Source organism: Nothoprocta perdicaria, unplaced genomic scaffold, assembly GCF_003342845.1.
Source record: "Nothoprocta perdicaria isolate Ctin4 unplaced genomic scaffold, notPer1 scaffold_36, whole genome shotgun sequence".
NCBI classification, from domain to species: Eukaryota; Metazoa; Chordata; class Aves; order Tinamiformes; family Tinamidae; genus Nothoprocta; species Nothoprocta perdicaria.
The window spans coordinates 2,255,520-2,269,650 of record NW_020455599.1 but is presented as its reverse complement, the minus strand read 5'-3'; the positions used below and the strand labels follow the sequence as shown (position 1 = coordinate 2,269,650).

The window sequence follows — 14,131 nt, the reverse complement described above, 5'->3', positions numbered from 1 at the left end:
TTAGTAATGGGAAGTCCACTCAGTTTGCCTAACAATTCCTTTTCTGTACTTAGCAAAATAATAATTAGCATCTCATTAATACTAGTACTACAAAAGATCAAAATGAAATAAGCAAGAAATTAATTACATTTTCTGTTAACTGATACTTTCTTTGCAGCTCCTTTTGAGTGATATGGACATAGGCCATAGTTTACTGAAATCTGCCCGAGAGAAGGGGGAGCGAGCCATAAAGTACATTGAAGAAAAGGAAGTTTCCCAGTTAAGGAAGGAAATCAGTGATTACGTTGAACAGCTTGAAGAATTGGCTGGCTCAATCAGGAAAGAACACATTACCTCAGAGAAGTGCCTACAGCTGGCCAAGGAGTTCTCGGACAAATACAAAGCACAAACTCAGTGGCTAACAGAGTACCAAGATATCTTACATACTCCAGTAGAGCCAAAAAGTGAACTCTATGAGAAGAAGGCCCAGTTGTCCAAATACAAGGTAATAAATTTTGTGTCATTTTTTTTATATAAATGATTTTTGACCTGGAAGAATCACAATAAGTCCAAGTGTCTTTTCAAGAGTCCTGAATAGATTTTTGAGAAATCCTTATCTGGATATCTGATTCAGCATTAGGATGAAAAGCTGCATGATACTTGCACCTGCAAACCAGAGTGAGTGTCTGGATTTGGTATGCACATCTTAAAGCTTCTGTGTTTGAAAGTTTCCTGTTATAGAGGCCAATCTGTTCTTATGAGTAAGATAAGAGTAAGTCCATTGCTAATTAACACAGTAATGGCAGCTTAAGCAAGGGTAGTGATTGATCATAGTCTTTCTTCACTGCAAATGCTGCTTTTGTCTATGTTGGCTTAGCCAGCTTTCTGGTTAAAGTTCAACACCCCAGCTGAGCCGACATCCAAGCTGGTTAGAGATTACAACCTTCCCTGTCTTTAATTAGGATCTTAACAAATTTGTATCTTTCCAACAAAATTAGTTGTCTGTCTTTACAGTGTTTTTGTGAAGTGCATTTCCCATTGTTTCGGAAGATGACATGACTTAAATACTCAGTCCTGACTCAAAACTGTGTGTCTTCAGGGAACTCCTATCTTACTGTCTTCTCATGGATGCAGTGCTGTCTATTGCAATGACACAACAATACATACATATATGTGTATATATATATATATTTAAATGATCAGGAAGCAGTAATGAAAGCTGATGGACTACTTAACTTATACCAGAAGTACCAATAGAACAATGAAGTAACAAGCAGTCAGATTTCACATTCTTGGGAGTGCAGTGTCATGCACTCAGCTGCACATCCTCTCATGAGAATATAGCTTTGATCATAATTCCCCATCTGTTCAGAGTATCGAGTCCTCTGAACAGGTTTTTCCCATGCATTTGCGTATATTCCCTGTCCTTTACTCTCTCCAGTTTATCAGCCATGCTGTTAGAGACTTGTGAAAGAGGTGATGGCTCTTAAATTGCTAAGAAGTCTCAGGATATGGCTGAGAAACATAGTCTACTATTGATGGCAAAGGGTGATAGACAGCATGATAGAGGCTGTTTTGGACCAAAAGGTAGTGAATGAAATAGCTCTTCTGTGTTCAGTATATATTTTACCATTCTTGCTTGTATTGCAGTCCATACAACAGACTATTCTGTCCCATGAGCCATCAATAAAATCAGTGATTGAGAAAGGAGAAGCACTTTTTGAGCTGGTGAATGATACAGCTCTAAAGAACAACATTCAAGACCTTCAGAGCAGTTACCAGGAACTCTGCAGCACAACAAAGGTAAAAGAAAATGCAAGGAAACTCTAGATGCTTTCCTCGGTTCTATCTTTTCACTATTTGAGAAGCTGCATATTCGTTTCAGATTGTCATTTCAAACGTTGTATACAAAACCAATCAGATTTTATTATAGGTTTTTTTTTTTTGTTGTTTTTTTTTTTGCCTCTTTGATATGGAATGAACTTATTCCTGAGTAGATCTAACGTGCAGAACTGAAGTTTAGGTGTGGCAGGTGTAGAACCAAGGAGAAATACATCAGTGACCAGTTTGTACTTTTGTTACTCTTTTGATTGCTTTGAACAGACTTCTAAATAAATACCTATGGACAGATGCCCTTAAGTCATGCCATATTGTGTCTTTTTTCTGCTAAATCTCATACAAAACCTATTTAGTCTAGATTTGTTATTGAATGAAAGGCAGTGGAGAAAGTGAAATGCAAAGGAAATGCTTTATTTTAGCAGTGAGAATATTAATTAACATTGATTCATTCATCAGCATGTATATAGTTCTTTGAAAGATCTAATACTTCTAAATACATTGTAAGGAATAACTATAACTAAAGCTTTTTAAAGCTTACACTCCTAATAGGCATAAGCTTTGTAAAACCATGTTAGTACATGTATTTGAATATAAGTCCCTTTGGTGCCAATCCATTCATCAATAGCTGATGATCTTTTAATTGATATTTACTTGATTCATATAAAAAAATGAATTTTCATTGCACTAGCTGTAATTTTGATGATTTAAATATATAAATATAGATAACTCTCAGAAGTTTGGGTTTTTTTTGTTTTGTTTTGTTTTGTTTTTTAAGAAATAAGCAATGAGTTCATCCTTAGTTTGCCTAATAGAATCACAGGTAATATGTGGTAATAGGTAATATATATGATCGTTGTAAGAAGTAGGGGCCAAGTTATGATATTTTATAATGCATGTGAAGTCTCTAAAGGACTGTGCAATACTGAAAGACTTAATGTTGAGTTCACAGTGTTTCTTTTCCTGCGGGAAGGGTTTCTCATTGTTTCCCTCAGTCTTCAGATGAACAGATTTTATTCATTCATTTTATTCAAGTAATCCCTTTGATCACATGAGAATAAACCACAGGAATATGAATTTGGAAGATAGCTCACCAGGCTTTACTTTCTTATTCTTATAATCACCTTAATGTTTAAATTTGGTTCATGTGGACCTACAGGTATGCGTTGAAACCTTAGAGCTAAGAGTAAAAGAACATGAGGATTACAACAGTGACTTGCAAGAAGGGGAGAAATGGTTGCTACACATGTCCAGCAGGATTGTCAGCCCTGACTTCATGGAGAGTAATAATCTCGAAATGATTACTCAGCAACTAGCCAACCACAAGGTGGGTGTGCTGCTTAGATAAACTAAGTTACCTTGTCTAGTAAAATATATATTTTCTTCTCTACTTTTTTTTTTTCTCCAGAGCTTAAGTTATTTGTTTTTCATTTGTTTTATTTCTGCTAATTGACTGTTTAAATGAGCATCGATGTCATTAAGGCAGTTAACAAACACGCCTTGTTGAAGCACTGTTCCTTTGACTGGGTCGCACAAGCACAAGAACTTTGTTGTATATTTGTTACTAGCTTTTAGTATGTATGTTACTAGCTTTTTGCTGAGATATTCCAGAAAACAGACCACAATAAGTGGATTAGGCTTATCTTTCTTCTGAAGCAATTTTGATTCATATACTTGTAAGGAAAAAATATTTTAAAACTTAAATTCTTTTTTTTTTTCCCTCTAATAGATTGTATCATTTCTCCATTCAGGAGGCTTTTAGAGATGAGATCGTGATTATTAATGATAATCGTTCTCTACGTTGATAATGATGCTTTAAAAGAAAATAACAAAGTAAAATCACCCCCCGCCCCAAAGTGTAATTCCAAGAGCAAATACTGAAAACTATTAACTCATTGTAATTAATTTATTCTTTAAGTAACTTCCTTGGGTAAAGGAAGTTACTCCACCGCAGTCAGTGGAATGATCTGTCTTTAGTAGAAGAACTTATAGCAGAAGATATGATGCAGTTTTTTATTTGCTTCTCAATACTAGATGCAAGAGAGGTTGGTGGAGCCCTGGAAAGCATGCAACAAAGAAAGATTAAAAACATTCTATTTTGGGACATAATCATAGTGTTTACACATTAAGAAAATACTACTAGTATTTCTGTGGGATATCTGTGAGCAGATATTTAATTTTAGAACAAATCTATTCTCTCATAGCTTAACCATAATAGTAAATATTTTTTGCAAATTTTTTTTCATTCCAAATATGAAGATAAAGAGTATTTGAGAAGAAAAGCATTAATCACATAAGGTCATTTAAGAAACTGTGATTTGAATCCTGTTTTAAATTTAAAATATTTATTCAATGTATTTTATGTATTTATTAGGCCGTCATGGAAGAAATTGCTGGATTTGAAGAACGTTTGAACGACCTTAAGAGTAAAGGCGATTATTTGATTGATCAATGTACAGAACATCTTCAAGCAAAATTTAAGCAAAATATACAAAGCCATCTTCAGGGAACAAGGGACAGCTATTCTGCTATATGTAGCACAGCCCAAAGAGTAAGTCTTGTTTAAAAATAGTTTTATACGATTTAGGAATAGTACACTTGAGCCTACCAGGTATTAAGGTAATATTTTATCATTATTATACTGCAGATGAATCCCTTCTAACTATTGTCTTACACCCAGAGCGACAAACTATGTAGCAATCCAAAGTTTCTACTTAAACTCTACTCCATGACAAGCTTCCCATTATACAAGCTTCTGAGCAGTAACAATGAAGTAAATAGAACTATTCCTGATAGAAAATCTAGGGAGAAAATTACTCTGTTAATACTAGGAGTTTGTATACATGCACCACTAGTCTTAATTATGTGCTAAGAAATAATGTTTCTATTGGTAAAACTAGAATATATGGTTAAGAATGGCTAGCTGGGTCATTCTGGTAATCCAATTAAGAGATCAGGCCAGCTAAATTAAAAAAGTAATAATAATAATGAAAAGATTTACTTCATAGTCAGCAGCATTCATAGAGATAGGTAAAGCTTTATACTAGATCAATGCCAAAATGATGAATAAAAATACAGAAATAAGAGAAAGTGGTCTGTGTTTTCAAGTTTGTTTTTTCTTTCCCAAAACAGTGAACTAGGTATCAGCCATCTCCTCTACAAATGAGCAAGGGACACTGAGAGCTTAAGGAGCTTTCCTAGCTTGGTATCTTTAGGTACAGGGGCTAAAATATCTGCAATATTCATATGCTAATTCTGAATTATGAATTGTGTAAAATTGTATAAATTGTGTAAATTAACAGCTGTGTGGGTTTTTGTTTTAGACTTGATTTGATGTTGTTTCTTTTTTTCTCACAGTTTTCAAGAGAAAAAAGGGTTTTCAAGGAAGAGAGCTAGTAGTGTTTTTTTTTTTTTTAATTTAATGACATTACAAAATGCTTATTTTAGGTGTACCAGAGCTTGGAACATGAACTGCAGAAACACGTTAACCATCAGGATACCCTACAACAGTGTCAGACTTGGCTGTCTACAGTGCAGTTGGAACTAAAGCCAAGTGCTTGGCCACCTTTCAGCCTGGCAGATGCAGTTAAACAGGTAAAACTCTCAGTTATCCTTAATGAAGTGAGTCCAGGTAAGAGCTGGACCAAAGCAAAATTTTAGGTGAGAAATCACACAGGGCTTTTACTAGCTCTGCTTATTGCTTAGAAATATGTTCCTTAAAAACAATTTTCTGGTTAGATAATCCTGCTCAGTGTTCTACAACTGTATTTGCAGAGAGGTTGTATTTTTTTCTGTTTTTGATTGGCTAATTGCCCCTCTGTCTGTAAATTTATATTCATACAGAAGACTTTATTCCCTATTAAGCAAGGACACATGGCCTGTTCTCCAGCAATTAAAATATATTTCATCATAAAAATATTGAATTGTCCCCTGTCTACCTTAGTTATATGGTTCCTTCTGATTATTTTTAAATAACTTAATATGTTTTAATCAGATTTCTACCTTCTTTTCAAACTAAACTATTTCAGTTCTGAAAAAAGATAGAATTTGGGTCTGTCTAATCCACCATGTTATTTAATAGAGACCTTCGAATGCTACAGGTTTTGACTAGGTAAAGTACAGAAGAAGAGGATGTAAAGTCTCCTTAAAGGAAGTCTGTATGGAGTGGATTTCATATAGAGAGCTTTATGGATTAATGAGGAGCAGAAACAATAATTTAGGTTGGCAGGGACTTCTGGAGGTCATCTAGTCCAACTCCATGTTTAAGGTAGGGTCAAGCTCAAAATTAAATCAGGTTGCTTAGAACGTTTTTCATTTGAGGTTTGAAACTCTGTGTTATGGAGCTGTGGGGGCTGGCGGCTCTGCCAGGGTTGGGGAGCTGTGGATTGGGGCTGGCACCAAGGCTGGGCAAGCAGAGCAGGGCTTACCAAAGCTGGCCCTAGCCCAGTGGCCACCAGCCAAGTCTAAAGGACTAAACCGCATCTCAGGATCTCTAAGAATTAGGACCCTGATCTGGTGTTCAGCTGCACTCCCTGCGAACACTTTTTTCCCTTTGTATCCATGTGGTTTCCTTGCTTTCCTTGCTTCAACCTGTCACGTTTTTTCTCTCTTTTTTTTTTCTTTTTTTTTTCTTTTTTTTTTTTTTTTTTGTCTCTGCATATATCTACGCAGAATTTGGCTCTGTCTTCTCTGCACCCTCTCGCTGTTCCCCTCCCACACCTTTTCAAGTAGTAGAGACAGCAATTAGCCTCTCTTCTCCAGGCTGAACAATCCCAGCTCCTTCAGCCCTCCTGCAATGCTGCACTGCAGCTCCTCACCCCCAGCCCTTTCCTGGACGCACTGCAATGTGCCAACCTCCCTGCTGTTGAGGGTGGGGAAGAGGTACCTAAACCAGACCCAGTGCTCAATGTGCAGCCTTAGCAATGCGACAGCAGGGCAGTACTAATATGCTAATGTACTTACTGCTAATGCACTTCTGTGTTGACTAACTGCTAATGCAGTAAGTCTTGGCTGCCACAAGGGCACACTGCTGTCTTGCATTCAAGGATGCTCTCCCTGCAACGTACTTTTCAGGCTACAGAGTCGCTTTCCCTTCTCCCCAGGACATCAAGGGATATGGATGGTGTTACCCTGCTTGTCAACACAAGTATCCCCATTTTTTTGTGGGAGGAAATTTTTAGTCAGAACTGGACTCCTGTTGGCAATGCTGAAAGGAAAACACAACAGTGGCGTGATAGTGTCAGATCTTAGCAATCAGAGATGCTGGGAACAATCAGGAGGATTGCAAAGGGTGTGTGAAAGAGGGTGCGTTGTGCTGCTGGACTGGATACTACAAGACCTATTCAAACACTGAAGGCATCTAGACAAAGTGGCAGTTCAGTAATGGGATACACCCTGTCTTCAGTTCATGTTGGAAAACTAAGTGACCTTCTTGAAATGTGTGTTTTTCTGTATAACGGCTTCTCATTATAAAGAAATAGGCTGTGTGATGGAAAGACACTGACTGCTCTGATAATTGCATGGTAATAATCCATTTTTTAATTATTCTTTTCCATGACTATGACAGAACAGCTTTATCTGATAAAATAGCATATGTCTGCATTCCATTTTTTTTTCTGAAAATAATGAGCTAAATTAAAAATACTAAAATGCATGGTTTTAATACAATAAGACATTATTTCCACAGTCTCAGAGATTATTTGGGGTTTGTCTTCTCTCAGGTGAAGCATTTCCGAGCTCTGCAGGAGCAGGCCAATACATATTTGGATCTTTTGTGCTCCATGTGTGATCTGTCAGATGCCACAGTGAAGAATACAGCAACAGACATCCAACAAACAAAACAAACGGTACAAGATAACCACAACAGCCAGGCTTTAATCCTATTTAGAGCTTTAATTGCCTTGATCTGTCTTTTTTTAAAAAGGTCATATTGGGTAACGGTTTAAAGGAATGTCTTCATACTTTCATCTTAAGTACTTCATTTAGAAATAGTTTCCCTATTTTTACTATTTGTATTAAATTGACATGTTGCTATCCTGATAAGAATACAAAGATATCTGAGGAAGGTTGCTAAGGACAAAGTTACTTAGGTAATGAGATATTTGCCTAAAACCATACAGAATAAGTTTGTGTAGAAGAAAATCCTGATCTGATGTATTTGTTTACACAGAGAAAATCAGCCTATCCTTCTGTTTATTAAAATTTGAACATATTTTATAGTTGTTTATTTAACAGTAGGATGATATTAGTAGTAAATTCTAATCTAGTCAGTCATTATAATAAAATATTCTGGGGTAGTTCAATTCATAGACCTGTTTAATTTACTCACAGAGTAAATCTAGTTGATTATATGAATTTATGGGAGTGAATCTCATTTTTTTTTTAAATTTTTAAGTAGTTGAGTTTTAAAACAAAAACACAAGCATATGAGTTATTAGGAAATAAATATTAATAGCATTGTAATTTTCCTTGTAAACATGGAAATTTTAGTGTTTAGCTCAACTTTTTAAACTACTTCTACTGAAAGTAAAAATCTAATACATACGGTAACCATATTCCATAGCAGAAAAATAAATTGTACAAAACAATTTAATCCGTAAAAAGATGCAATCCAACTATTGAATGGCTAAATGGCATCCCAAACATCAGAGCAAGTTCTTCCTTTTATATATGAAGGAGTGAAACATTAGAGAGTCACAAATAGGATAGTACTGAGATGTATTAAGCTGTTACTTGAGAGTCTAAACCTTAAAGGCACCCTACTGCTATAATTGGAGCAAATGAAGCTCTGTTATTATTGGTTTAAGGTGATTGATGGGCTCAGAACGGGTAAGCATTCTTCTTACTGGCATTTTACGAAAGATATAGAGGCAAAAGAACCAATGTAGGCAAATTAAGCAAAAGTGTATTCCTCTTGGTCATTGAGAAGGCATGTAGAGCACAGTTCAGTAGCATTCTTGGCATGAAATAGTGAAATAGGTGAAGTTAATTATGCAGTTAACTTGATCTTTAACAGCAAACTTAGAGCACTTTGAAATACACATACATATAAATATACTTGCTTCTCTCAAGAATGAATCCTAATTCTTTCTTTTTTTCACAGATTTCCTTGGATAGGTCTGATTTTTATGACTTTTTGAAAGTTTTTTTTTTTTTTTTTCCCTTGAGGATAGTATTAGTCTCTCCACAATCTAGTACAGGAATTTGCTGTGAGTACAGTATTGTGCTCTCAGAAAGAATGGTATTCATCTTCCACACTCCAAAAATAGCTGCATTAAAGCATTCCTACTCTTTCTCATTTCTCTTTTTCTAGATTGAGCAACAGATAATGCACTCACAGTATTTGGCGCAAGGTTGGGAAGAGATCAAGCAAATGAAGGCTGAGCTCTGGTTATATTTCCAGGATGCAGACCAGCAGCTCCAGAATTTGAAAAGGAGACGGGCAGAACTGGAAATTAATATTGCCCAGAATATGGTACTCCAGGTTAAGGTAAGGAGTCTATGGGTTAAGGACAGAACACAAAGCAGTTCATCCTGCAGTTGTTTTCTTTTTTTTTTTTTTTTTTCTTCCCAATAATCACTGTGTGCAAGTATTGCATGTAATCACTGCTATGTTCTAATGCTGCAAGAGTAAGAACAGAGAAGGCAGGGGAAGGTAAGACTTCATGTTGATGCTGTAGGAAAGCAAAACTTTGTATGTTAATACTTTTCTATTTTTTAATACGAAACAGTTGGCCATTTACTGTTCTGTTTTGCTTTCACTTTTAATTTGCTTCTTGCTTATTGCACTGGATTTAAAGAGAAGATCTGCAGCTTATGTTCCCTGAGATTTTCATTTCCAATACTTGTAAATTATTTAGATTTATTTCAAAATAAGTCTGGGCAACTAGTCGATGTTGGCAAATTCTAAAAAGAAATGGAGGGGCTAGGTATGATAAAAAGCTAATCTACTTTGCCTTAAATAGCAAGATCTTCTTTTATTCATGCTCATTTAAAGAAGAGAGAATTTCCGCTTCCATTCTGTAGGTAACTAGGACACACCAATATAGTAACAAGAAGAAACAGAAAAATTAATTTCTTTGTTAAATGAAGAAATGCTTTGGTTTTACATTTTTGAGGTTAGACTTTGCTGGATTGTTTGCTTGTATTTTTTTTCTGTCATGTTTGGAGTTAAGTGTCAGGTACAAACCACTTGCCTCTTCATTTTTGTGCTCTGTCCGATGAACATAGTCACAGTGCTGGGCTAAGACCTATTATCATTGACCTATGATAGGATCCCTAAAGAGATAGAAGGATCCCTAAAGAGATAGAAGTCTGCTTGCTTACTATTCTAGTCAGGTTTATTATGAATGACAGGCACCTTCTGTACCATCAGATATGACACAACTTGTATTTTTTCTCCAAGTTTTTCCTTGCACCTTCAGAGAGCTCCTTCTGAGGCAGTCTGAAAGAGGGAGGACACAGAGCTTATGCAGTAATACCTCTCATCCAGAACTTCTATGAGACCTCGGTAAAAAGACACCCTCCTAGCAAAATGCTGGAGCTGGACATGGTTGTTTAGTTAGTTATTTGAACTAGAATTTGAGAAACAATCATATTTATTCTGTACTGTGTAAATACAAGAAAAAACAATGGTGAATGTTAGTTGTCAGTGCATTGTATATTTTATTTTTGGATTCTGTGAGACTTCAGCAAGAGATTTGTATGCAGATGAGATCATTTATCTACTGGAGTTTATTAACTCATATAGCAATGATACCTGAATAATCATTGTCTTTGTTTCAGTAATTACAGTGATAATGATCGCTATTGGAGTAGGAACAAAACAAAGCAAAGGTGTGGGCTGACTGACTCATGGGTTCTGGCTTCTATTTTTAATCTCCTTTACAAAAGAAGTAAAAGTGGAGACAGTTTTAGTAGAATGAATTCTCCTGAGACCTTTATCCTACATTCTATGAGATATGGAGGGAAGCTGTGCTAGCCCAGGAGCTGAGGGAACAGGATGTGCATGGTGGTGCTTTCTCTCTATCCCCAGCACAAGAAAACTGCCCTGGTTTGCTTTTATATCCTCCTCCTGCCATGAGAAGGCTGGAGAGAAAGTTCAGGGAGAGGAGAAAGGGAGAACTTACATTTGCGCTGGTACACAAGCCTGAGCAGATACTGTTCCCACACAGTATATTTGTTTCGGAGTTGTTATTTAAATTCGCATTTTCAAATATGCATCCCATATAGGTTTTGCCTTTTGTCTCTTTCAGGAATTCAGTCAGAAGTTGCAGTCCAAACAGTCAGCGCTTACTGCCGTGACTGAGAAGATGAGCAAACTAACCCAAGGCCAGGAATCACCCGAGCACAAGGAAATAGCACAGTTTAGCAACCAGTGGCTGGACCTCTGCCTTCAGGCACACAGTTTGCTTATACAGAGGGAGGAGGATCTGCGGAGGACTGGGGATTACCATGATCGCATGAATGTAGTAGAAGTTTTCTTGGAAAAGTTTACAAAAGAGTGGGACAACTTGGCTAGGTAAAAAAGGAATAGCACACAAAAGCTTACGTGCCACATACACAATGAAAGAGCTATTTACAGAGTCTCTCTTATTTGGAACTTTAAAAAAAAAAATACTTTATCCTGTACTTAATTAAAAGCAAGCCTCCTTTATTAATTATAACTTACATATTATATGTTAACTTTTATAAAAAATTACTTATACTGAAATAGAGTTAAGAAGACAGTTCCTCCGTACTTGCCTTAAAGACAAGTACTAACTGGTCTTATCTGTGGCTGTAACATATGTTGCTCTTTATAGTACTTAGACCATTTTGCTCAATCTTTTTCATTTTTTGCTCATTGTGAGTGTTTTATTTATTAGACCTTTATAGCTCATTTACCACTACAAATTTTTGCAATTGCTTTCCATTCATATATAGCATAAACACAGAGGCTATGTGTGCAAAAATTTGGAGTCTACTATGGCTGTTATTGTAGTCATTGGACAATATTCTCTTGGACTTTAGAATTGTATTGATTTCAGTATAAAATACATTTATAATTCACTTTTAAATTATTTCCTGAGGTCATCCAGTCATTCTTTTCTCTTTTGTGCATTTTGATAACAGATCTGATGCTGAGAGCACAAATGTGCATCTTGAAGCTTTGCAAAACTTGGCACTGGCTCTGCAGGAGAGGAGATTTGCTCTTGAAGAATTGAAAGATCAGAAACAGAAAATGATAGAACATTTGAATCTTGATGACAGAGAATTAGTAAAAGAGCAATTTGGTCATTTTGAGCAACGCTGGACTCAGTTGGAGGACCTTGTGAAGAGAAAAATTCAGGTTTCTGTAGCAACCTTAGAAGAGCTCAGTTTGGTGCATTCCAAATTTCAGGAGTTAATGGAATGGGCAGAGGAGCAGCAACCTAGTATCTCAGAGGCTCTTAAACAGAGCCCTCCAGCAGATATGGCTCAGAGTCTTCTCATGGATCACCTTACAGTTTGTAGTGAGCTTGAAGCCAAGCAGCTTGCTCTGAAAACTCTCGTGAAGGATGCTGACAGGGTGATGACCAATTTAGGGCTCAATGAAAGGCAGCAGCTGCAAAAAGCACTTTCTGATGCACAGCACCATGTAGATTGTCTCAGCGATCTGGTGGGCCAGAGGAGAAAGCACCTGAATAAAGCACTGTCTGAAAAGACTCAGTTTTTCATGTCAGTATTTCAGGCTACAAACCAAATTCACCAACATGAGAAGAAGGTAACGTTTCCAGAACATATCTCTCTGTTGCCTGAAGATGTGAACAAACAGATCAGGACTTGTAAGAGTGCCCAAGCTAACCTGAAGACCTGTCAAAACGAAGTCACAGGGCTGTGGGCTCAGGGCAGGGATTTAATGAAAGATGCAACTGAACAAGAAAAGAATGAAGTGTTAGGTAAACTGCAAGAACTACAGAATGTATATGACACTGTTTTACAAAAGTGTAACCAGAGATTGTTAGAACTTGAGAAAAATATGGTTTCCAGGAAATATTTCAAAGAAGATCTGGATAAAGCCTGCCATTGGCTAAAACAAGCTGATATTGTCACATTCCCAGAAGTCAATGTAATGAATAGTAACCGTGAACTATACACTCAGCTTGCAAAATATCAACAGATTCTTGAGCAATCTCCAGAATATGAAAATCTGCTTCTTGCACTGCAAAGAGATGGCCAAGAAATCCTACCATCACTTAATGATGTGGATTATTCCTATCTGGAGGAAAAGCTTAACATGCTTCCTCAGCAGTTCAATATTGTCATCACCCTGGCAAAAGATAAATTCTACAAGGTTCAGGAAGCAATTTATGCCCGGAAAGAATATGCCTCTTTGATTGAGTTGACCACAAAAGCTCTGAGTGAACTAGAAGATCAATTTATTAGCATGGATAAAGCTCCTGCTGCTGTTTCAGCCAAAGAAGTTGTGTCACTCCAGCAGGCTTACAGAGATCTCTTAGGTGAACTGGTGGGCCTTGGTGCAGCGGTGGATGAACTAAACCAGAAGAAGGAGGCCTTTCGAAGCACTGGCCAGCCGTGGCAACCAGATGAGATACTGAAACTTTTCACACTGTATCACAAGCTGAAAAGGCAAATAGAACAGAAAATCAACCTTTTGGAGGACACAATAGAGGCATGCCAGGAACATGAGAAAATGTGTGTGCAGCTCAAGGCACAACTAGAGACAGTGCAGAAAGAACAAAGTAAGGTGAATGAGGAAACGCTCCCAATAGAAGAAAAGCTGAAAATATACCACTCTCTGGCAGGCAGCTTGCAAGACTCGGGGATCCTTTTGAAGCGGATAACGGAACATCTAGAAGGCCTTTCTCCTCAGCTTGACCCATCTGCTTGCGAGACGACCAATCACCAGGTGCAGTCATGGCAAGAGACACTAAAGGCATTGCAAGCTGCCATTGGTGACACAGTTATGGAGTGTGAGAACAGACTTGTGCAAAGTATAGACTTTCAGACTGAAATCTGTCGCTCACTTGACTGGTTGAGGTGGGTGAAAGCAGAACTTAGTGGAGCATTAAGTCTGGACCTCAAACTGCAAAATATCCAAGAAGAAATCCGAAAGGTTCAGATACATCAGGAAGAAGTACAGTCAAGCCTGAGAATAATGAATGCACTAAGCAGTAAAGAGAAAGAGAAATATATGAAGGCCAAAGAGCTTATACCTGCTGACCTGGAAAACACCCTGGCTGAGCTGACAGAACTCGATGGTGAAGTTCAAGAGGCTATAAACATGAGACAGGTTTGTACATCCTTTTTGTTGTTAATTTCTTGCTCATCAGAC

At 37.1% G+C, this 14,131-nt stretch overlaps 1 protein-coding gene across 1 annotated transcript in view; it reads left to right on the top strand.

Moving 5' to 3' along the window:
• Positions 1-14,131, top strand: part of SYNE1 (spectrin repeat containing nuclear envelope protein 1) — a 224,829-nt gene that overhangs the window by 108,711 nt on the left and 101,987 nt on the right. The window contains exons 68-76 of the mRNA XM_026044390.1: positions 158-484; positions 1,630-1,782; positions 2,975-3,142; positions 4,190-4,366; positions 5,263-5,409; positions 7,536-7,661; positions 9,128-9,304; positions 11,070-11,335; positions 11,929-14,089. Of these exons, the coding sequence (XP_025900175.1) occupies positions 158-484; positions 1,630-1,782; positions 2,975-3,142; positions 4,190-4,366; positions 5,263-5,409; positions 7,536-7,661; positions 9,128-9,304; positions 11,070-11,335; positions 11,929-14,089 (3,702 nt within the window). The remainder of the gene's footprint in view (positions 1-157; positions 485-1,629; positions 1,783-2,974; positions 3,143-4,189; positions 4,367-5,262; positions 5,410-7,535; positions 7,662-9,127; positions 9,305-11,069; positions 11,336-11,928; positions 14,090-14,131) is intronic.